Raw genomic sequence first — 20,992 nt, forward strand, 5'->3', positions numbered from 1 at the left:
GATTATCGTAAGTCGTTCCTGTTGCGAGCATGATGTAAGGTCAGACTGATCGGCTTTAAGTGCTTCATTTAAGCCAGGAGGTACCGGCCAATTCTTTATAAAAACCTGGGCGTATTCTAAATACCGAGAACCTTCTTAGGTAGACCTAATATGGGTTTGAGTTCCCTCGCCTGTACCTGCCTGTACTGGAGCTCATCGGTCCTGTTGGGCAGTGTCAGCGGTGGTCACCAATGACGATGTGGTACATTTTAGTAAGTGGCGCTGGTACGAATCTGCAGTAGGTATCTTACTCATCGACTCGAACTATTATATGTGTAGCTACGCTACGGTGGTCTCTTGTTTGCCACGTATGTTATTGAAGTAACTAGTCTCAAAAGCGGGTGCTCACAGCATGCCTTATACAGCAGTGCAGCAGGTAAGTACTGCTCTTGGAATTAATATCCTTCGATGTTACACTGATGTTTACTCATTACCTGATACTACTAGTGGATGGTGTTCTTGATTCAGCTACTCTCAAAGTGAGCGTACATTGCCCCCGCTTATGACGAAAGCTTACATTATGAGTAACTCTTCACAGCTGTGAGTGACGAGTGGGCTATGCTGTTCATGGTAATTATAAAACACTGACTTGAGTTTTCAGATTACCCTGTATTAACTTTGCTCAACCCGGAAAAAATGCGGCGCTTATATTGAAATATTGCTCAGGTTCCGCGTTTTGGGAGATAGTAATAATTGACCAAACACTCCTGATCTTCACTATCGAAGGTAGGTATTTAACCCTATCTCATATCGGTAACACTTCATGCGAGATTAGGTGTTGTATTGCTACGAGTGCACGCTCTCTACCTTCGACTCAAATCAGTCGCTTGCATGCTTGGCACCGTCTTCGTAGTATCGCAATTCGGTAACATACTGTCTTCGGTGAACTCAATTGTTTCATCGCGCCACATGACAGAAGGTCAGCCACGTAGTAATATTCTAAGAGTATAATTATAATGTCCTTTTATTTGCTAGCTTCCGAAGTGTCTGCGCTTCTCAATGGTAGTGTTCTTTGTCGGTGGCGGTACAGCTCCACATCGCAGGATTTTGTCGTCTTCATAGTGACAACACTAGCGTTTGAGATAACCGTCTTCTCTCTGGCTATCTGTCGTCTGTGGGCATCTTTGTACCACACGCGCCGGAAGATATCGTTGATGTGGCATTCCGATGACCTTCTCTATCTTGTAGTCCGAGAGAACTTGGCTTATTTCTGCATGTGAGCACACCCCAGCTTTTCGATCACCCTCAAAGCCTGAGATTGCTTCCACAACAGCTCAACCGTCGCTATTGTGGCAAATGCTACGGGGACCCTGACGATTGTCGGCCAGGAAAGCCGCGCTTGAATTTGGCATAACACGTTGAATGCTGACTCTCTGATCGGTAAAAAAAACAGAATAGTAAATTCGTGCCCTACCTGAGAATAGTTGCAACACATTTCTGGCTAACCATGTTCGGCCCGTATCTGATCTTGAACGTTCGAAAGAACGAAGCAGACCGAGAAAGCGGACTTGCCACCAACACGAATACTATGACAGCTCTCATATTCGCGCCAGCGCAAACAGAGCAAAGCTAATAACACGCTCAAAACTCTTTGGAGTGGAGTTCATTATAACGTACAGGAACACCCGAAAGTGAAGTATACACGTTTTACCATAGAACCATATAATCTGATCAACAAACCGGCAAGTATATGCAGCGAGCGTTGTGATCTTCGATTTCCCCTCCATATAGTTTTACCGTATTCCGTCTATACCTATCAATTAGCACACTAGATTGTGGTATTATCACCCTCATTCTCAGAGCACTGGTCCGTCACACATATCTCCTAGGCTCGATCGTGTGCCATATGTGCATACGTCCAAGTCGCATTAGATGACTGGCATCTACACCTACACTAGCATACCCCGTCTACTCTCAATACCTCGAACATACAGCATAGCCAAATCACAACGTGCGCCCGACTCGATGCCAGAACGCATGATCTAGTACGCCCTAACGCCCCAGCCGAGCACAGTGAACATGACGGGTATAGCCTCGCACGCGAGGAGCGCGATACCAGCATATACGACGACCTTGGTAAGCACTGTCGAGATGACCATCAACACACCATTCCTCACAGTTCACAAGCAAAAGAGAAAGCTCACCATCCGCATCATAATGAGACACTCCCGGCTCGTCCTTGCCTCCCCTCTCCACGACCCCCGCCTTCCCCCTCTCCCGCCTCTCTTCCTCTTTCTTCTCCTTCTTCTCCCCGCTCTCGCTCAGCGGACTCGGACCCAGCCCATTCCGGCGCTTCAGCGCCCCGTTCCCACTCCTACTCGCATTCCAATTATTATTCCCATACACCCCACTCGCCCCCGCCCCACCCGCATCCCCATCCATATCCGCGAGCGCATGCAGATCAATCACCGACGGAATCGGACGCAGCCCCTCCGCCGGCTCGACGTGCGCATAGTCCGTCGCGGGCGTGTAGAACCGCCTGTTCGGGAGGCGCACGCACGCCGCGAGCGCGCGGAAGAGCGGCGGGAGCACGCGGTGCAGGACCACTTTCGCGAGGATGCGCCACGCGAAGATGACGAGCACGCCCGTGCTGACTTTGAGCAGCGCGACGCCCCACCAGAGCGCGCGCGCGTCCCAGGTGGTGAAGAGCGAGCCGGGCATGGTCGAGGCGGAGGAGAGGTACGTGGAGGCGAGGTCCGCGTAGGCGATGTGCCACCGCGCGAGCCAGCCGCCGAGGATGACGGAGACGAACGCGATGGCGTCTTCGAAGCACGGGCAGTCGTCCACGGGCTGAGGGTGGAAGTGCACCATGAGGAGACAGGCGGGGATGGTCGTGAGCGGGACTGTATACGCCATCCAAGTCAGCCAGTCGCCCGTTCCAATACGTCTGGAACTCACCGCTCCAGGACCCGCTCGCCAGCCACCGCTCCAGCGCGGGCTTGACACCCTCGTAGGCCGCCCAGACCGCGGCGCCCATCACGACGCCCGCGACACAGTCCGTCGCGCTGTGCATGGCGGTGTACACGCGGCCGAGCACGATGCTGAACGCGTACACGGCGAGGACAGTGCACGCGAGCGCGTACCCGGCGGGCGTCATCGTGGACGCGGGCGCGGTGTAGGCGGCGTGCACGTGCGAGAAGACGAAGAGCGCGATGGAGACGGCGTTGGTGGAGTGTGTGGACGGGAAGCCGTATTCGAGGTGGTGGGTGCTTATCGCTGGTGGTGTGTGGGAGGTTAGTCGACGTTGTGTGGGGCGGGGAAACGTGGGTGGCTAAAGGGTGGGGTGGATCATACGTACTGAGGCGAGTAACGGGAGGTGAGAATGGTCGTGGTGAACAGACTAGGTCTTTGACAAAGGACGAGGTATACACGCCGAACGCGAGGTTGAAGAGGAGACTAGCAGATTGAATCCATGTTCATATGGTCGGGGTTATGAGAGTCGTTGGTCAGCGCATAGAAGAATAAAAAGCCAAAGAACAACGCACCCCCGTCCGAGCTCGTCATACCCAAAGAAGAACAGCATCGGCAGCGCAATCATAAAGAACGTGTGCGTCCCCAACGAACTCGTCGACACGAAATACGCATCCAGCCACGGGCGCCGGACCTTTGCCTGCTCGTCGCCCCGCCCATATCAACAGCGTACATCATCCGCACCACCACCCAATCCCACCGGCCATCAGCAATCCCGCCTACTGCATCCGAGTGGGGGGAGGACTGGACGCACCTGCACGCGCGCGATGACCGGGCTCTCCCGCTCGACCGCCTTCAGGGCCCACGCACGGATCGCGGCGCGCCAGGGAGAGAGCGACGAGGCGTATGCGTCTGCGGGGAGCTGTCCCGACATGTGGTGCTCGGCCTGGGGGCCCGTTGTCAGGACGAGTGCCGTCTGCGGTGCGGATGCGGGTGCGGGTGTGGACTCGTGCTTGGTGGTGGTATCGTTGGGGTTAGCGTCGCCCATGGTGGAGGTGACAGGAGACTGTGCTCGTTTGTCAGGGCTGAGCTCGATTGTGGATTAGTACGTTGAGTGCGGGGAAGAGCACTGGTCCGTCAGTGCTGGTGTTCTGATCCAAGACAAGCCAACTCAAACCTGTGTCCTTTGCCTAGAAAGTGTCTATCTCGCCGTTGCCGTCGTCGTCAAGAATACAAACAAGGAGTGGTGAGTATAAGATACAGAGAGAGCAAGATGATGATAGCAGGAACAAAAGGACCGTCTTAGTGTAAACCACCCTCGGCTATTTTCGCACTGGCACCGACGTTCCCAATCACGCGCACGCAAAGTTGCACCGATTTCATCACGGCACGAAACAAACATAGCTACCGCATCAACTCTACTATGCCGGAACCCGCAATGAAAACCGTCACCCGCAATGAAATGTAGGTTGATTCGACTGCCCCTCCTCCGTCCCTTGGCGTATACCTACAAAATTTAACATGGGCCATCTAATGTAACTACTCTATGACTGTATCGCACGGCTTGGTGGAGAAATCAAAACTACAGACGCTATGTACAAAACAATCGAGGATTCAGTCTTTCTTTTCATAAAACTGCTCAGGGTAGGTACTTTCCTGTATTCCGTTTGCTACCAAACTTGATTGGCTTCATATTCCATGCCATAGTTAACGCATAGCGAAGTTTTGAGAGAAACAAGGATGTTCTGAGCGAGTGGTGTTCGTCGCAAACTCGAAGAAGGGAAACAAAGGTTAACCATGACTCTCGCGCGGCATCGTCGTGGCAAAGTTGTATGGACAAATTACAGCTTAAGGCTTCATATGTGGTTTCAGAAAGCCTCATACTATGTCTCACAAACAAAAACAGGGCTTGTTGAAGGCCCGAAGCGAGAGGGAGGAACAAAATATCTGATTTCATTTCATTGCGGGTGTCGGATTTCATTGCGGGTTCCGGCATAGTAGTAGGAGTGCAAAATTCAGTGTCGGTGTAGATGTAATCGCGCGATATGTCGTACGCCAAGCCACAGCCCGAGCTAGTTTGAAACTAGACAGGCTTTGAGAAACGCGTTAAAGCAAGCAATCTGGAGATTTTACTTCAACGCCTTAGAGAAGGCCGACCGATGAGAAAGGCAACATCTATTGTTACAGCAATCTATAGAACGCATACACGCTTTAGCGTCTAAAACTCTACCCCGCTACTGTTATAGACAGCCTCTGCGCCCTCCACGTTCCCAACTTACCCTACGAACATCATCGCGTCACCCATGACCACGCTCGTTCTATTCCCGCTTCACCTTCGCCTCCCCGTCGAGCACCACCCCGTCATCCACCGCGTCACCCTCAACCCCAAGCACCGTCGCCCCAATAGACCCCATCATAATCCCCTCCGCATCGACTCTCCACCCCGCCCCGCTTAGCGCCTCCATAAACGGCGCAAACCAAGCCTCCACAGCCGCATACGCCTCCTCCACCACCGTATTTGTATCCGGGGACACGGACGCCGCCCGCAGACGCGCCGCAGCCTCGAGCGCATGCGCCCACGCCTTGAGCTGGTCACGCGGCGTCGCGCCTTCCTTGAAGCACACGGTCAGTTCGACCTTGCTCTCAACGCGACGACGCGGCAGTGCAAACAGCATATACCGCTCCTTCGCGAACTTGGCGTCTGACGAAGACTGCAGCGCCCGCCGGACGTTCTCCGCCCCGCCCCGCGCAACGACCCGGGAGACGGAGGCACCGAGCTCGCAGTACCCGATCGAGTGGCCTCGGGCATCGCGCAGTGTCCCCGGGAGAGCGAGAATCCGCTCTCGCCGAGAAACTTCGGCAGGCGTGAGCGCAAGCTGTCCGCCCGCCTTAGCCAGACTTGAGATAGACGGCGAGACGTCATCCGCATCCTCCCGCTCGCGCATGCGCGCTGCCCAAGCTGTCCATAGTATACCAGCGCGCTGGCGGTTCAGTGTGCGGAGCGAGACGCTGCGCACGGCGAGGTAGTTGGCGAGCAGATGGCCCGCGATGAGAAATACAAGTGTGAGCCACGTCGCGCGCACGGAGGTGAGCCGCGGGACAAGGAGCGTGCCTAGCTAAGATTACGCGCATGACATTCCCCCGCGTCAGTTATGTCTTGTGGAGAGAGCATACACAGAAAACGCACCAGCATCCCAAACAGCCCAACGACCGTCTCCCGACTCGCATCTTTCGCGTTCAGCTCGCCCACATCGCCCGCTACCACCGCCTCTCCTCCTGCAGCGGTCGAGGCAGGTACAGTGCACGCAAAATGATTCGTCAGCGCCGCCTTGCTCCCGCCCGCTACGAGCCCGCACAGCGCGCGCAGCGCCGCAGAGGCGCACAGACTCGCGACGCGCAGCGATGCGTCGCCCGGCAGCACCGCGGCCAACAGCGTCGCCGGGGGTACCCATGACGAGATTGCGAGGAGGAAGGTGTGAAGGAAAGAGAGGGAGAGGCGCGGGCAGAGCGTGTCGAGCACGATCGACGCGTCGTTGACGAGGTCTGCGACGAGCCGGAAGGTTTTGGTTTCTGGGTAGAGCGAGGTGCCGAAGACGTAGGCGGCGCTGATTGCTGGGCGCGTATGGTCAGCGTCGGCGATAGCTATGGGAGGAGGGGAGGACGTACTGGTTATCCGGCCGAAGACGTCTTGGAGGACGGTTAGGAGGAGGGCGCTTGTTGCTGTAGCAGAGGCGTCGCCGACGCCGACGCCTTTGTCGTGTTAGCATACATGTTATAAATAAGTGCAGAAGAACGTACCTTGAAGCGCGCCTCTCGAGGCAATGAGCCCCGCTAGGGAGCTGAAGAATGCCTGGAGGGCGTTGTATGCGTGGTATCTACCCCACAAACCAGTATACGTCGTCAGTCACGTCCCAGATTCTGCAGGAGAGCAAGCATACGGGAGGTAATCTAATGTCATGGCCATTCTTATCAGTTGGATGCAATTTGAGCAGAGGAAGTAACTTGAACTCACCAGGCGTCACGCTTGCTGGGTATCCCGCAGGGAGGAAGAGGTCTACCAGAACGCGGCGTATACGGTCGAGCGAGGGGACACGCAAGCCAAGCTCGTCCCGGAGATTATATCTACCGCTTGCTTTGTACTTTGTTTGACGAAATCAGGGTGTTAGCTTGAAGTCTACTGTAAGTAGGTGTGATACATCGGAGAAGGCATACCTGCTTGCCATCCGACCCGAATGTCGTACGCCTGAGATGTCCTGACTCGTCGCGCTCGAGGACACGTAGTGATCGCTCTTTCCCTTCCCATGACATGCTTCGTCCTCCCTCTGATGCTGGTTGATTGTCTTGAGTCTGTCTGCCAATGGTAAGACGAGCGAAGGAAGCTGTGATGTCGACTGCGGGTCTCGTTAGTTCCCCACTCACTTGTCCGTTTCGACAAAGACTCACAAGCTAATGTGTGTCAACGACAAAAAAAGGATAGTCTAGAAGATAGGTGTGTACATTGTGCCGAACGTTCAACCAGACTCCGTCTCAAGGAGCACGTCGCTGGCGGGAGCTTCACCACCTCCGGACCGAATGCTCCGGCGAATAGGATTTTGGCGCGGTCAGGGTCGCGCGAATTTACACGCGGGGAACGGCCACCGTCGCCACCGTCCAGCGCTCATCTCGACAGGACGTCCTCTGCGATAAGAACGTTCCACCAGCTATCCTAGACACTGCACCAGAGTGTTCTTCAAATCAAGCGGGTCTGTTAAAGAAGTTCAGCGCCGGAACACCCACTTGCGACTGTTTCGCGACGGGACACACCGTGACACGCGCGGTCGGTCAGTGCTGGCAATTCATCACAACTTAGAGCCATTACATATCAGCGGCAACCAGGCACTCTCTTCTTTCTGCTTCGTGGCTCCTAGTTGCCGTCGCCGACGTCTCACTCAAGCCAAACTACACCACCGCCAACCGCCAGTCCCCGCATATCTTCACTAACCCGACTCCCCTGAGATTACTCGACGAACATGGAGAAACTCAAGGACGCCATAGGCCACATCTCCTCCTCCCTCGACGACACCGCCCGGAAGAGCGAAGAATACCAGCTCCTCCGCGCGCACCCCGACGGCGAGCCCTCCTCGCCCTCCTCGCCCACCCCATCAACATCAACATCAATATCTCCGCCAATACCCGCCCGCCACGCGCACGCAGACCGCCCGCCAATATCGTGCGCGTCCCCAGGGGCATTCGCGAGGAGCGCAAGGGCGCGCTTCGCGAGCCTGTGGACGCCCACGTTCACGTTCTCGCTGCTCGCGGGGCAGGCCCTGAGCGTGTCGATCACGGGCGCGTCTGTGCTCACGGCGCTGCTCGTGAAGCGGCAGTGGGTGCTGCCTGCGACGCAGGCGTTTTTTCCGTGAGTGCTCCGCAGTGGCTAGCTGGAGTAAGGCTTGACCTGGTCGTGTGCAGGTATGTGGGGTTGATGTTCGTGTTTACGCCGTATACGATGTATAAATGTGCGTCATGTCTTGTGTCCCTTCTCTCCTTGGAGCGAAACTGACGAGCGACAGACGGCCTGCGGGGATGGTACAAGATGGTCCTAAAGGACGGGTGGAAATGTGCGTTCCCCATCTCTCTCCATACCGGTTCACGAATACCAACTCTCTCGAATCCACGCAGACTTCCTCCTCGCCTTAGGCGACGTCGAAGGCAACTTCCTCGCGATCAAAGCATACGACTACACCGACCTCCTCTCCGCGATGCTCCTCGACGCATGGGCGATCCCCGTGTGCCTCTTCTCGTGCTATCTCTTCATGCACACGCGATATCACTGGACGCAGATCATCGTTCGTCTTTCTCTCTTCCCTCCTGACTCTTTAAGAGCCACAATGCCGATTCTTTTTGGCAGGGCGTCGTAGTGAGCATCCTCGGCCTCTGCATGCTCGTCGCGTCCGACTTCCTCGCGGGCAACGAACAAGAAGCGGGCGTCGTCGCGGACCGCGCCAAGGGCGACCTCCTCATGCTCTGCGGCGCGACGCTCTTCGGAATCGGTACGTCCCCTCTTTCCTTCTTCCCACTGTCATCACGTTCTCCGCCGCTGAACTTTTATCGTGCCATCCGCAGTGAACGCAACGACGGAGCTGTTCGTTCGGAATACGCCCATGTACGAGGTCGGTGCTCTTCATCTCCTCACCGGATGTGAAGCCTCGATTCTGACTACCGCGCACCAGGTCGTCGGCCAGGTCGGCTTCTGGGGCACCATCGTCTGCGGGATACAAGCCTACGTCCTCGAGCACGAGCAGGCGAGCCGCACGCGATGGAAGGACGGCACGGGCTGGCTTCTGCTGTTATACGTTATCGGTGCGTCTGCTCGGCCATCCTGCGACCTCTCCTCGTGCACCTACGGCTGACGCATCTGCACATTCCTCGCCTTTTTAAAGCCATGGACATCGTTTATGCGCTCGCACCCGTTCTCTTCCGCACCGCGTCCTCGTCGTTCTTTAACATTTCGCTTTTGACAAGCGACTTTTACGGGCTCCTGTTCGGTGCGTGCCTTTACCCCACCACTTTGATCTCCCTCAGCTCATTCTTTTCACCCCTTCGTCAAAAAGGCTTGTTCCTCTTCGTACGTATCACACCCTCGCAACCCACGGCAATCGATGAGCTAACTGACCTCCCACACGTAGCACTACTCGCCGTACTGGCTCTACTTCCTCGCATTCCCCGTCGTCATATCCGGTCTCGTGCTTTACTTCTGGCACGCCGAACGTACGTCCACCCTTCCCTTCCCTTTCTACAGCCCTGTGCAGCAGAGACTAACGCCGGCGCAGCGGAAGACGAGGGCGAGACGCACGTCCGCGCGCCGAAGTACTTGGACTCCGAGGCTGGGCTTGCGGAGGAGGAGGGCTACGCGCATGAGCCATAGCATTGCATGCATTTGGATACCCTAATATGCGGTCTGCGAGTGGAAGGATCCATATTTAGACTTTACAGTTAATCGATCTATATATCTAATCAAGAGCACAGTATAATATTCGACTGGGGGGGTTCGATGCGGTACCGAAACTTGGAACGGCTCTTGAGCTCACATGCGACGACGGCCATATCGCCTTCGCAGCTTGCAGAGCTTTGTATTGAGCTTAAGCGCTTTGCGTTACAGTTGCATGCACGCGAATCTGGGGAGCTAGCGCACTGGCCTTCCTCTGTTCCGAAAGGCAAGGGGCTTCTGACCGACGAAGGGCACTGGACGTCACGGCGGAGGGATCAAACACCACTGATTGATGTATATTGAAGACTCCAGCGTCAGGTATTGTGAGACCCAGACAAGCGGTACACGTATGAAGGACAAGGCAGCCGCGCTCCGCTGCGGCACTTAGGGCTCTCGTCCTACCAATCTGCTCGGTGAGAATTGCAATTCCGTTATACTGGAAAGGAAAACTCGAACACGAGTGGACCCACTGCCTGTCAATATCTGCCGTGCAATCTAGAGCCCTACGTCGTATACAAATACCGAGCACTAACGTCAAAGCGAGAGATATACCACAGCCACAAAGCCAAACATGTACAATGCCAAGCCGGGCATAATTTTGAATATACGAGTAATAGTTTCACGTTAGGTTTGATATTGATGTCCTCGGCTTGTGTTTTGATGCCTCGTGATAGGTAACTGGAGTGGCGTGCAACCTTGCGTGCTGAGCGGAATATCCTGCGAGCGAAGGACATCGCTTCATTCAGTAATCTAAGTAGCGTCACAAGAGCAAACCCAAAGTTCGTAATCCACATACCGAAGGTACCAGTATTTGACCCCCACGGGTGTCCACCCCTTGCCTCACCAAGGCTAGCATGTGTATGTTTCTTTTGCACGAATAAGTGATAAACTCACGTCAGCCACAGCCTTTCTGGTCGAGTTGGCTGTTTCAGTGGCGTCACCAGTGCACTACCATCTGACAGAACTGGTACTATCCAAACAGGCTCCACGGCTTTCCAGCTCGCACATGTGTCATGGTTGTGGGTCCAAGTGTATTCTCAAGTCCCAATGATAATCACGTCCTGTTCCACTTGATGCTGTACGCGAACCCGAACTCAAAACTCGGTATCGATCTTCCCGCGTTTCGGGACGCCATTTCTACATTCGGGTGGATGACATGAGACTCGGATTTTTGCGTCTGTCGAACCCAGTTGACATATAGAGCAGCTTGAAACCATGGGCTACAACCTTATTTTTCCCTGTCCTAACTGTTCGGACCTCTAGCAGGCCAACTTATTTCGAGTTACGGTACATGTCTTCCATCGATAACGTCGCTTATGAAGAGGAGTTCTTGCTTAAATTTGTTACTCGACTTAGTGCAGTACGTTCACTTTCTTCTTTAAAAAGCTTACACAGACACCGGGACTGATCATACTCCTTTAGTATGTAACACGTACGTATATTCACCCGAGTACAGAAGCACAATACAACGTCGTTGAGCTGACCGCATCACAGTTGCTTGCGGAACAGTTCTGGTATGAGAAACCACGACGCCCAGATGCACATACTAACTTTACACCTCTTCTGTTTAAGACACACGACACGCTAACAAATCTCGACTTCGAAGTCAAGTACATCTGGAAAGCAAAGTTATCCGTCATCAAAGTACTGTATCTGTTGACGAGATACATGGCCTACATCAACGTGGTGCTCGCACTTTGGTATTGTGAGTCAAGGTCGATCGTCGTCACAGCACGCGCCACTTACCTTCAGCCTAGTTACTTTTGGGCACAACTTGACACCACGAATGTGTGAAAATGCTGCGACTGCTGTTTACTGTGAGTGCGCGGTCCACTAATCATGCGATGTCACAATTTTAAGTATTACGCAGGGCTCGATGCCATCGGTATTTGTTTATCAGAGAGCAAGTCTGCTTACTCTACAACACCTTAGAATACCCTGACAACACTATGCTCACAGTAATGGTTGCAACACGAACCTGGGCGATCTGGGGTAGGAATCGCAAAATTGCGGTGGGAATGGTGTGTTTATACCTCGGCTGCGTTGCCGGGGGAGTGTATACAATATACATGTTCTTCCAAAGTGCCATCAGTAAGTTCATCAGGCGTTGAAATCTCAATGGTACTTTAATCCATGTATGCGTTGACGGTTCATTTTCGCTAGTCACTTCCAATCCAGGACTTCCGGGCTGCTTCGTTGAGGGTTCCTCATTGATGATGAAATTATCTTGGACTACGATGCTGATCGGGAATTCAGGTGTGCTGATTTGACTCTGTGCGAGAAAATGCTGGCTCACCCTGTTCTCTGCCGATCAGCATTGGTAGTCCTATTATTGATCGAATCGTACCTCGTCTGTGAGTATCTACGATGTACAGTAGAGTGTGACTTTGGTTTATATCAAAACAGACAAAGAAACGCGCAGCTTTCCAGCTTTGTTCAAGACTGTCATTACTGATGGTGATTTCCGTCAACCTTGTCGCACACCACTGCTGACAGTTGCAACTAGGCGTCTTGTATTTTGTGCTATTGTCCAGTGTGTCATATTTCCTGCCTAGCCTTCAACATTGGGTGCTTGAACAGCAACTGACGATTTTTACAGTACTAGTGATACTAGTGATTGTACCTATTCCATCGGTACGCTCATGCATCGCAACTTCTATGGCAAAGCTTACCCATCCTAGGGATTTGATTTCAACATGACGGCGATACTCAGCGTGTACGTGACTTTACTTAGTTGTTTTGATAACAGCAGTTCTTGACATTCTGGTGCATACCAATAGCCCTGGACGCATACTCTATTCTGTCCTTACAACACACTTCATACTACATGTTAAAAGGGTAGCTGATCCAGAGTCATCATACGAGTCCAGTACGCTCCCTGTATCGACCTTTCGGGTGGCACATCACAATGGTTCAAACACAAACGCCTAAAAGGATAAAATACAAGAGATGGTGTCATATGTATATAACTTGGGATCATAGGTATATCCGTGGTAGTGAAACGTTATTGAAATAAGATGTACATGTAGTATGATGGCAAGCACGTAGGCAACAGGAACATTACCTAACGCGAGAGGTCATACAAACTTTTGTCGACGCATCCTGCACCAAGCTCAGACGACTTTCGACGCTCTGTTACGGACGAATGAGACGATCAAAAGGATGTTGGGACGTCTAACTTTGTGTCCTGGAGGTGGGTTTCCCATTGAGCTCAAGTGAGCGAGAAGTGAAAAAATCGGGGGAGGTAAATGTGCGGGTCATGCTCTCTTGGAAATTCAAGTCAAGTGCCTTATTTCTTCGTAAAGGCTTCACGGATAACACCTTCTCAGCTGCACATCCCAACATTCCTTCACTACACACAAGCGAGTATAACACAGTAAGGCATATCGATATTTGCTTCATATATCAAACATCGTTACTAATACATTCACACTTCCACTTCCTCCCAATCTACACCGTTGTGAGCACAACAGAAGAACTGGCACTCAGCACTTGCAAGTATCCGCAGCGCATTGGCAGCTGCGAAGGCGTCAGCCGACTCAGAAAAAATAGACATAACAAATGTACTGACGTGTTACCGCAGCTGCAAGTAGAGACGCCGCAAGCGCCTGCGTTGTTGACGGGGGTCTGAGTAGCCTGGTAAGGGGGAGGGGGAAGTTAGCATTTTCGGTGCGGAATTTGGCAGGAGTAGTACTGACAGAGTGCATTGTGAGTAGTGAGGATAAGGATGAGTTGTCGAGTTGAGGTCTTTGGTTGATGGAGATTGTCGTTCAACTTGAGCCCTTTTTATACGTTCTGAAAGCGCAATTTGTTCTGGTTTGCGACATCATCCACAAAAAGCTTCAGTAGCACAAAGGGGGAACGCTGGAGGCCCGGACTTCCACTATGGATCACTGCCAACGAGTGACGAGGAACGGAAGTTCCTCCATCGAATCGCGCATCTAATTTTGGCCACGCGATGATCATGAGCCTTGTCGACTTTGCTGGTCCGATTGGTCACAAGAGCTGGAGAGGATGCTTCGACGATCCAGGGCAGCGGTCATCGGCGCCAAGTCATTGGAGGATTCCCATGGGAGTCATTGTGAAGGAGTAACTTTGAGGGGACACGCCTTCCTGTCGCTTCATCAGATGGTTCTTCGATCCCTTCCGTGATGTCGGATGAATTGCTATACCCCCGTATACCCAGATGAGGTGGACCTGGACATCATTACAGATGCTGAATCAGCGCAAGGTATAGCGATAATTACTGCTACGCACTTCTTTCCCTAAATCTAAGACTGGATGTCGTGATATTCGGCTCTAACCATCACACAGAAACTAACGTCAGTCAGTCGCAGTAGTCGTTAACATACCCAAGTAGCCATGGACACTATGGAAGAGAGGTTTCAGTGACAGTGAGGCGTCTGAGTGTGGATAGTGAAACACCTGTCACATAACTCGACAGCTCGTATTGCGCAATATTCGCCCCGTACGCGGGCGAGTTAGAGACAAGGGTCATTTCAGCGATTGAAACTCGGATCCTGCAAGCGCGAAAACGGCCCAGATAGAGCGGATAATGTACATGTGTCGCCCTGTTCTATGCGGACCATTGCTTTTGAAGGGGGCCCATGCACTGTGCATGAGGGGATCAGCTCCTGACTAGTGACTCACAGCATGACTAAAACTAAAAGTAGCAGAAGAATACGACATAAATCGGTTAGCGCGTTTCGTTTCATGTTTATGTCATCGCACTCACCGAGCTTCGTCTCGGCTCCAATGTTCCCTGATCATTTACAAAGCTGTTAACAATGCTTTCCAAAGCTAAAATGTGACAATTATGGCTGTCGACGGCCACACGTTTTTCGTCGCACGTATGGCTGACACATTTATTCTAAAGCATCAGATGTTGCTAATGGTATATCTTATGCCGTGATCAGAAAGTACAGCACCGCGTGGCGTTTATTTGACTGATTTTGTTGCCTAAAATATGCCAGCAAGGTAAGTTAACGCGACATTGCGATAATCATAGCAAACCCAAACAGCCGATCGTCGTGAGCATTGCTAGGGGTACCAGGTTGTCACTAACTCAGCTCTAGTGATGGTCCTCTACCAAAGGCTACTCGTGAGGGAAATCTTGTAAGTTGTTTGTCCAGGATGGAAGAAAAACGCAAGAACTGTTGGCGTCGTCACCGAGAGAAAGGGGAGGCTGACACAGTACTTACGTGTATTCTCCATGGGAAGTGTCCCTTCAAGAAATTGAGTCTGAGGCTACATTAGGCGCCAGCACTGATACACGAGTGTCAGAAATGCTAAGAGTGTACAGCACTTTATGAGGCTGTCGTAGCCCGGGCTTGCTGTGCCACAAACGCATCGGACCAGCTCCATAGCGTTATATATTGGGAGACATTCTGCTCATAATCGTAGTCACGTACCTTAAACTTCATGTTTGAGTCCAATGAAAACGAGAGAAACACACGGATACATCTGATTAGAGAGTCAATGTTGTTTGTGGGAATGTGCATGAGAGGCAACAGCCAAGAAATTTGCGCCTTGACTCAAATCGCAGCGCACTGGCAGAGCACAGGCAAATTGTCGCTGAGCACGCGAGTCATCCATCGCCGGTCCTTCGCAAAGTACGCGGATCGATTATCGTGCCCCAGAAATAATTCGTACAGTGGGACTGAAAAAAAACCGATGCGACGGAACCCGGACTTGTGGTCGTTGGAACATCGACAAGGCATGATCATTCTTGTATTTTCAAGCCGAGCGGTTGTGCAGGGAAACGACACACTGAGCGCCAAGTACGCCGAGCTACCATCAGATAGCAGCCGTGGTATATGGCCTTGATACGGTCCAGACGCTAGCGATTCAGAAGTACTCAGCAAGGCGCGCACCCAACAGGACCTTAACCTCGGGTTCAATCGTCATGGGACCTCAAGGTGCTCGTCGCAAAAGTAATGCATGTGCATTGATAGCCGAACTAATAGGAGAGAAAGGTACGATATAGTACAAGAATCAGGAAAATAACTGTTAGCTTTCAAATGTCAATCAACCTCTGCACGGCAGAAAGGGGCACGCACGCACTTATGCCCATCGTCACTATCGTGATAATCGGTGCTTTTGAGGCGCTCAACCAGCATTCACCTTCCCAAAGGGCCGCCCCACGTCCTCTGTCAGCTCGCACCCGGACGTCCATCTCCATTTATGTGACGACAGTGACGCTCGCACCGGAGTTCTCGAGCGTAAGCTTCTCAAAGGCATCATGGAATTGCTCGTCGCCGCTCTCGTCATCCTCCTCCTTGTCTTCCTCCTCCTCCTCTCCCTCAGAAGTCTCGTCATCTGGGGGCTCGTCCTCGAAGTCCAGCTGCACGGAGAAAAAGTCATGTCAATACACAGCGCCCCGATTAGACGCAGCATGGGCGCAAACGAACTCACCGGATCGTATATCACCCTAATGATCAAGCTACAGCTTGGACATGTCGCAATGTCCTCGTAGTTGGCGAGCTGCGAGCGCGAGATCTCGAAACGGTCGCCGCAGGGGCACGGGTAGTGGTACACGCCCTTTGATTCATCCCAAGCCATGTCCTCGATCTCGATTTCGTCGTAGTATGCGCCCATAGTATCGTTTCTTTTCAAATGGGGGATGATTGAGGGTTTTATCGATAGCAGCCAGTGGCCGAGAACAAAAGGAGCCCAGAGGCCCGAAGGGCGGGGTGAAGGTGATGAGCGAAAAGCAAGGTCTGGTGTCTGTGGGGCGAAGGAGACAGTCGCTTGCGCTGACTCATGATTAGATCTGGCAAATTCTCACGATACCCCTATCCTAACATTGAAGCTTGACTTCCGAGTTGCCCAATAATTTACAAGTGTATTGTAGTACAGCAAAGCGCTCACAAGTGTTACAGAGAATCCACCAACAAAACATAACGTGTGGGCTTACTGCTCTCCTTCGCCTTGCCAGAGCCAGGAATCGACATCCGCAGCGACGCTGCTATCTCCTTCTTCGACTCCTCGATCTCCTTCTGGAAGTTCCTCTTCGCAACGCCCAGCTTCTTCTGTGCAAAGTGCGCCTCGCGGTCCATACTCCTCTTGACCTCCTGCATGATGCCACGGGGATCCGACTCGTTCCGCGAGACGTTCAAGTTGCGCGAGAAGCTGCTGAAGCTGCCGACAACAGCCGAAGAGAACGACGCTGCGAAGGCATCGCATGCGTTCGAAGCCCGCGACGCACCCGTCTTGGGAGCAAGGTCCGGTGCATCTTCTTTGGTGATTTGGACCATCATACGACGAGGGCGGAAGAAGTGCTGATGGACGTTATCAGGCCTGTTCAGCACGTCCTGCATGGATCGTGAGCATCACACGTACCCTATTCCAGTCATCTATTGTTTTGCGCACAGAAGCCAACTCCTCAGATGGCAGCGACGTACTAGAGTTGCCTACACCAGAATCAGCATGAAGACATGTTTTAGAGGATAAGCTGCGAACCGGCTTTCGACGCTCCGAGAACAGAGCTCAGCATGCCTGATGATCGCAAGGTCATAGCTTGGCTAGGAGGAGACGCAGTCCTCTCAACATCACCCAAAAAGCTAGTGTACGCAAGCCACGTTAGCATAGTGAACTGCAAACGCAAGGGAGAAGAGACGTGCCGGATCCAGTCTTCCTCGTCCACATTGTGTGTCAAGAACGGGTGCACACGACTACTGCAATTCGGTGGCTGCTTCAAGAACCCGCCACTCAGATGCTCTCCCTTCGAGTGATGCACCATCCGGTAAAACCTCGCATATGACAAGCCGGACGGAGGGCTCCGCAGCCATGACTGAGAAGTCGAGGGATTGCGAGATTGTGACGTGGAAGCCGAAGAAACGGAGGGCAAACTTGACGTACTGGCCCGACTCCTCCTTCCTGGAAGTGGTAGCTTTGGAAGCGGTTTTTGTGAGTCCACCAACGAGAAGTCGCCTCGAGCGTGGGTAGGCGTGGTGACATGCTGGGCAGGGACTGGTGGGCCACTGGTAGTATCCAAGAGTGGGAGGCGGGCAATCGGGGTGGATGCAGGACGAGGAGGGGGCTGAGTCGATTCGATGGCATTTCCAGAATAAGAGTGTACCTCGACGAGATGCGTGCGGAGGCAAAGGGACGATGTAGATGGCCCGGGTTCCGTGCTGAGTTCGTCCCTCTCGGAGTATGGTGGCGGCAGATCTTCAATGGCAGCCGCATCCGTAGTGGGGAAAGCGCCGGGCATATCAAACGGCTCTTGCTTCGTCACGATAATCATTGTGGTGCTCTGAGTTCGGTGGTCGGTGGTAAGGAAGTGAACATACAGCACTCCATGCGATCCAGGCTAAGTAGGTGCTGCGTAGGATGCTGTAGGACGCGAGCTGCGGGACGGCACATGACGGAACGATGATATTCTGGTGCGTGCACTGCCAGCGTGTCATAGGGCAGGCGTAAGTGTCTCCGCAGCCCCCAACCTTACTTTCTTCGCGGCCTCGGTGCTTGCCGTCGGCACCGCGTCACGAACTCTTGTTATTGTCCATTCTTGACACGCAACGATATCTCTTCTATGGTCATTCCAAGGAAAACGCAGCCTTTCAAGAGACAGGATTCGAGGACGTGAAGTTTCAGGCAAAAGCGAAGAGACAAGCGCTTACTGTAAGCTGGCAGTTGCGCGAACCTACACGGTTGTTGGTCACGCAGCGTCGGATCGGCCCCACGCCGAATTTCCTGAGCCGGGCTCGTTTCTATGGCAAACTGAGGTTAAGTCAACGAGGTCGCTCAGAGGTCGGATGGCTCCAACCTCGCTCCGACCATGGAGCGTCAATGTGAATCACACGTGGAGCTATCAATGTTGATATGAGATTTTATTTCCCAGGCTGCGCCGAGCCTTTCACCAAGGTCCGAGCGGCCTCAGCACGAGAGTCGGTGCAGCAGCCAACTCAATCCCAAGGTGATGCAGGGGCCGAGGTCTGAGTGAGATATGAAAGGGACCTAGGACGAGATGAGCTTCGCTTTCGCATGCACGTCGTTGCGGATGTTGCAGCAGGCAGGCAAGGGAGGTTCTAGCAACATAAATTATTCTATGCATTCTACAAATGTCTATCGAGATACTTATAATATGAAAGAGGAATGCAAATACGAGTGCAATAACGAGATTGAAAAACACAGTACGGCACGGCACGACACGACACGAATTGCTTAAACCGTCACGCCCTCAAGCATTGGCAATGCCGCCCTCTGGCTGACCCTCATCCTCGCCCTCAGCTCGGTTGCGACAAGCAGCGCGCTCGGCACGCTCAGCCTCGATGTCGGCGTCGATATCTTCAAGAGGGCGATCGCCAACGGATGTGCCTTGAATAAGCGCCGTCGTCTCCGAGACATCGTAGTCGTTCATCTCCTCAATGGCCGCCTGAAGCTGCCGCTGCCAAGAGGAGATGGGGAAGCTGTCCGGGATGGGCTTTGCGCCCTTCTTGGGCTTCTTCTCCGCCTTGTGTTTCTCTAGACAAAGATTGAAGTAACTAAAGAACGAATATTAGTAACAGAAGTGAATAGTAAAAATACGAACTTACACACTGATCTTTTGCGACTTCACCGGCTCGTCGTAGATCGAGTATTGGTACCGGATATCCCGAAGCTCAGCATCCACGTCGTCCCAAAAGTCCTTGTCTTTCTTCTTCCCTTTCTTGACAATCTTCTCGTGTTCTTCAAGCGCGTAATACTAGTATAATTGAGTAACAGGACAATAATATTATAAGTAGGTGTGAAACTCACGAGCCAGGCAACACGACCCCACATCTGCGGGGTGATTGCGATCTTCGAGTGCGTACGGGTGTTGGTACCACCAATCAGGGATTGAAGGAGGGTATATATGTCGTTCTTGCGGTTTTCTTTGCTGCCGAGCTTGCCCTTTATTTCAGACCTCAGGCCAGATAAGACATTGCTGATGTGAGAGCGAAATTTGTGGTTGGCGAGAAAACCCCAGACATGCTTGGGGACACAATAACCCGAGGGCTTTGTTCGGACATGACGCTTCAACAATGTCAGAGTGAGATACCGCAAGGAGGGAAGGACAACTTACCACAAACCGGTCTGTCAATCCACCTTTGTATGCAGAAACGTTGCCGTCCAGAAGGTATCCAGAAAGTGCGTCTTGAATGTGACTCTAAGACATTGAAGTTATTGAGCAGAGATATTGGTCAGACATAATGCAATAGCTCACCTTGAAATCGTCTGACTGGAGCCACATCTCACCCATCCAGACAGTACGATCAATATCCTGCCGTTTCATCTGGGCAGCGAAGAGGATGAAGCCATCGTAGAAGGATGGGGCCTGGTAAAACATGTGATATCGTTCACGGAAAGAATGCAGAACAACTTACCTCGGCGACCTGGATGAGCTCTGCCGTCTGTTCACTGTCGAGGCTGTATTCTTCAGCCACCTTTTCGGCGTAGTCGACATGCTTTTTCTGTTTGCGAGGCGTCCATAAATCCGTCTCGCTTTGGCGACGACGCTTGAGGGGTCGTCCACCTACGAATGGTGCTGAGAAAATTTTAGCTGAGTTCGATGCTAAGACTGATTGACTTACCAGGGGTCACAGCAACCGCTGCAGCTGCTACACCAAACAACGGCCCGGATGCGCGCTGAACACTCAAAGGCCCAGGCGTCTCGGGGATGTCCCAGTTGACAGCGCTGGGTGCGCCGGACTGAACAGGAGTGCCGTTACCAGGACGCGGCCTTGCAGGTGTCTTGTTTATTTCAGCCGCCCGGCTCTTGATACCGTCTAGAAGGCCCATGGCTGAAAGAAGAAAGAGAGGACAGAAAGTAGAATGAGCAAGGAAGAAACAGCGATGTGTCGCAGGCAAAGGGAGGCTCACTGCAATGCGACAACGTGGTGGAAGGAGGAAGAGTGCGGGAAGGGAAAACTCACAAAGTTCAACCAGAAACGTGCTCCACAGTGCGTGAACAACTGTGGAGCCTGGCAAAGGGTCCGATCGCCGGTTTGTGCCAAAGGCCAAGCCAAGTCCGCATATCATCCGCACGGCACCTGGGAGACGAGAATGCAAGATGCAATGAGGAAGTGGCGAGAGTGCAAAGCAATGAGAGTG

General features: G+C 52.8%; 9 protein-coding genes across 9 annotated transcripts; 3 read left to right on the forward strand and 6 right to left on the reverse strand.

Moving 5' to 3' along the window:
* Positions 1 to 230: 230 nt before the first annotated feature.
* On the forward strand, positions 231 to 1,382 carry CONPUDRAFT_78069 (uncharacterized protein; the record flags this gene model as incomplete). The annotated part of the gene is made up of 9 exons (XM_007777246.1): positions 231 to 251; positions 319 to 347; positions 391 to 415; positions 487 to 518; positions 578 to 579; positions 706 to 765; positions 893 to 958; positions 1,015 to 1,255; positions 1,313 to 1,382. The coding sequence occupies 9 exons, from the start codon at positions 231 to 233 to the stop codon at positions 1,380 to 1,382; spliced, it is 546 nt and encodes a 181-aa protein (XP_007775436.1).
* A 491-nt stretch (positions 1,383 to 1,873) lies between these two features.
* CONPUDRAFT_133096 (uncharacterized protein) lies at positions 1,874 to 4,222 on the reverse strand. The gene is made up of 7 exons (XM_007777247.1): positions 4,127 to 4,222; positions 3,764 to 4,078; positions 3,525 to 3,649; positions 3,338 to 3,435; positions 2,938 to 3,255; positions 2,184 to 2,882; positions 1,874 to 2,122 (listed from the first exon to the last, which is right to left on the reverse strand). The coding sequence occupies exons 2-7, from the start codon at positions 3,995 to 3,997 to the stop codon at positions 2,022 to 2,024; spliced, it is 1,575 nt and encodes a 524-aa protein (XP_007775437.1). The 5' UTR covers positions 3,998 to 4,078; positions 4,127 to 4,222; the 3' UTR covers positions 1,874 to 2,021.
* Positions 4,223 to 5,179: 957 nt separating this feature from the next.
* On the reverse strand, positions 5,180 to 7,487 carry CONPUDRAFT_113442 (DUF647-domain-containing protein). Its single transcript, XM_007777248.1, has 9 exons — positions 7,393 to 7,487; positions 7,162 to 7,340; positions 6,962 to 7,088; positions 6,888 to 6,897; positions 6,748 to 6,824; positions 6,616 to 6,699; positions 6,405 to 6,561; positions 6,137 to 6,335; positions 5,180 to 6,065 (listed from the first exon to the last, which is right to left on the reverse strand). Exons 2-9 carry the CDS (start codon positions 7,255 to 7,257, stop codon positions 5,268 to 5,270), a joined length of 1,548 nt encoding a protein of 515 aa, XP_007775438.1. The 5' UTR covers positions 7,258 to 7,340; positions 7,393 to 7,487; the 3' UTR covers positions 5,180 to 5,267.
* Positions 7,488 to 7,958: 471 nt separating this feature from the next.
* Positions 7,959 to 9,853, forward strand: CONPUDRAFT_67503 (DUF914-domain-containing protein; the record flags this gene model as incomplete). The annotated part of the gene is made up of 11 exons (XM_007777144.1): positions 7,959 to 8,344; positions 8,398 to 8,444; positions 8,499 to 8,546; positions 8,608 to 8,774; positions 8,837 to 8,978; positions 9,052 to 9,098; positions 9,159 to 9,288; positions 9,369 to 9,477; positions 9,540 to 9,543; positions 9,615 to 9,696; positions 9,759 to 9,853. 11 exons carry the CDS (start codon positions 7,959 to 7,961, stop codon positions 9,851 to 9,853), a joined length of 1,257 nt encoding a protein of 418 aa, XP_007775334.1.
* Positions 9,854 to 11,207: 1,354 nt separating this feature from the next.
* On the forward strand, positions 11,208 to 12,847 carry CONPUDRAFT_78073 (uncharacterized protein; the record flags this gene model as incomplete). Its single annotated transcript, XM_007777249.1, has 11 exons — positions 11,208 to 11,276; positions 11,339 to 11,348; positions 11,373 to 11,621; positions 11,674 to 11,733; positions 11,876 to 12,007; positions 12,080 to 12,172; positions 12,232 to 12,270; positions 12,323 to 12,449; positions 12,472 to 12,550; positions 12,598 to 12,632; positions 12,754 to 12,847. 11 exons carry the CDS (start codon positions 11,208 to 11,210, stop codon positions 12,845 to 12,847), a joined length of 987 nt encoding a protein of 328 aa, XP_007775439.1.
* Positions 12,848 to 13,343: 496 nt separating this feature from the next.
* On the reverse strand, positions 13,344 to 13,623 carry CONPUDRAFT_160128 (uncharacterized protein; the record flags this gene model as incomplete). The annotated part of the gene is made up of 2 exons (XM_007777250.1): positions 13,344 to 13,435; positions 13,488 to 13,623. 2 exons carry the CDS (start codon positions 13,621 to 13,623, stop codon positions 13,344 to 13,346), a joined length of 228 nt encoding a protein of 75 aa, XP_007775440.1.
* Positions 13,624 to 15,842: 2,219 nt separating this feature from the next.
* On the reverse strand, positions 15,843 to 16,639 carry CONPUDRAFT_85895 (zf-CSL-domain-containing protein). The gene is made up of 2 exons (XM_007777251.1): positions 16,331 to 16,639; positions 15,843 to 16,259 (listed from the first exon to the last, which is right to left on the reverse strand). Exons 1-2 carry the CDS (start codon positions 16,511 to 16,513, stop codon positions 16,098 to 16,100), a joined length of 345 nt encoding a protein of 114 aa, XP_007775441.1. The 5' UTR covers positions 16,514 to 16,639; the 3' UTR covers positions 15,843 to 16,097.
* A 108-nt stretch (positions 16,640 to 16,747) lies between these two features.
* Positions 16,748 to 18,231, reverse strand: CONPUDRAFT_85897 (uncharacterized protein; the record flags this gene model as incomplete). Its single annotated transcript, XM_007777252.1, has 4 exons — positions 17,539 to 18,231; positions 17,378 to 17,478; positions 17,258 to 17,328; positions 16,748 to 17,196 (listed from the first exon to the last, which is right to left on the reverse strand). Coding segments are annotated over exons 1-3 (784 nt in total), but the record flags the coding sequence as incomplete, so codon positions are not given.
* An 869-nt stretch (positions 18,232 to 19,100) lies between these two features.
* Positions 19,101 to 20,680, reverse strand: CONPUDRAFT_160130 (uncharacterized protein; the record flags this gene model as incomplete). The annotated part of the gene is made up of 7 exons (XM_007777253.1): positions 19,101 to 19,404; positions 19,456 to 19,604; positions 19,658 to 19,915; positions 19,965 to 20,048; positions 20,106 to 20,216; positions 20,266 to 20,426; positions 20,473 to 20,680. 7 exons carry the CDS (start codon positions 20,678 to 20,680, stop codon positions 19,101 to 19,103), a joined length of 1,275 nt encoding a protein of 424 aa, XP_007775443.1.
* Between the last annotated feature and the right edge of the window lie 312 nt (positions 20,681 to 20,992).

The sequence above is a fragment of the Coniophora puteana genome (assembly GCF_000271625.1).
Source record: "Coniophora puteana RWD-64-598 SS2 unplaced genomic scaffold CONPUscaffold_20, whole genome shotgun sequence".
Lineage (NCBI taxonomy): Eukaryota > Fungi > Basidiomycota > Agaricomycetes > Boletales > Coniophoraceae > Coniophora > Coniophora puteana.

Bases quoted from the DNA above. Each gene is read 5' to 3' on its own strand.
- CONPUDRAFT_133096 (XM_007777247.1), bottom strand. From the start codon at position 3,997: ATGGGCGACGCTAACCCCAACGATACCACCACCAAGCACGAGTCCACA. The intron at 3,650-3,763 runs GTGCGTCCAGTC...GGCGACGAGCAG, and splicing joins CGGTCATCGCGCGCGTGCAG to GCAAAGGTCCGGCGCCCGTG. The intron at 3,256-3,337 runs GTACGTATGATC...ACACACCACCAG, and splicing joins ACCTCCCGTTACTCGCCTCA to CGATAAGCACCCACCACCTC.
- CONPUDRAFT_113442 (XM_007777248.1), bottom strand. From the start codon at position 7,257: ATGTCATGGGAAGGGAAAGAGCGATCACTACGTGTCCTCGAGCGCGAC. The intron at 7,089-7,161 runs GTATGCCTTCTC...CGTCAAACAAAG, and splicing joins TCGGGTCGGATGGCAAGCAG to TACAAAGCAAGCGGTAGATA. The intron at 6,700-6,747 runs GTACGTTCTTCT...AACACGACAAAG, and splicing joins CTCGAGAGGCGCGCTTCAAG to GCGTCGGCGTCGGCGACGCC.
- CONPUDRAFT_85895 (XM_007777251.1), bottom strand. From the start codon at position 16,513: ATGGGCGCATACTACGACGAAATCGAGATCGAGGACATGGCTTGGGAT. The intron at 16,260-16,330 runs GTGAGTTCGTTT...TTCTCCGTGCAG, and splicing joins TTAGGGTGATATACGATCCG to CTGGACTTCGAGGACGAGCC.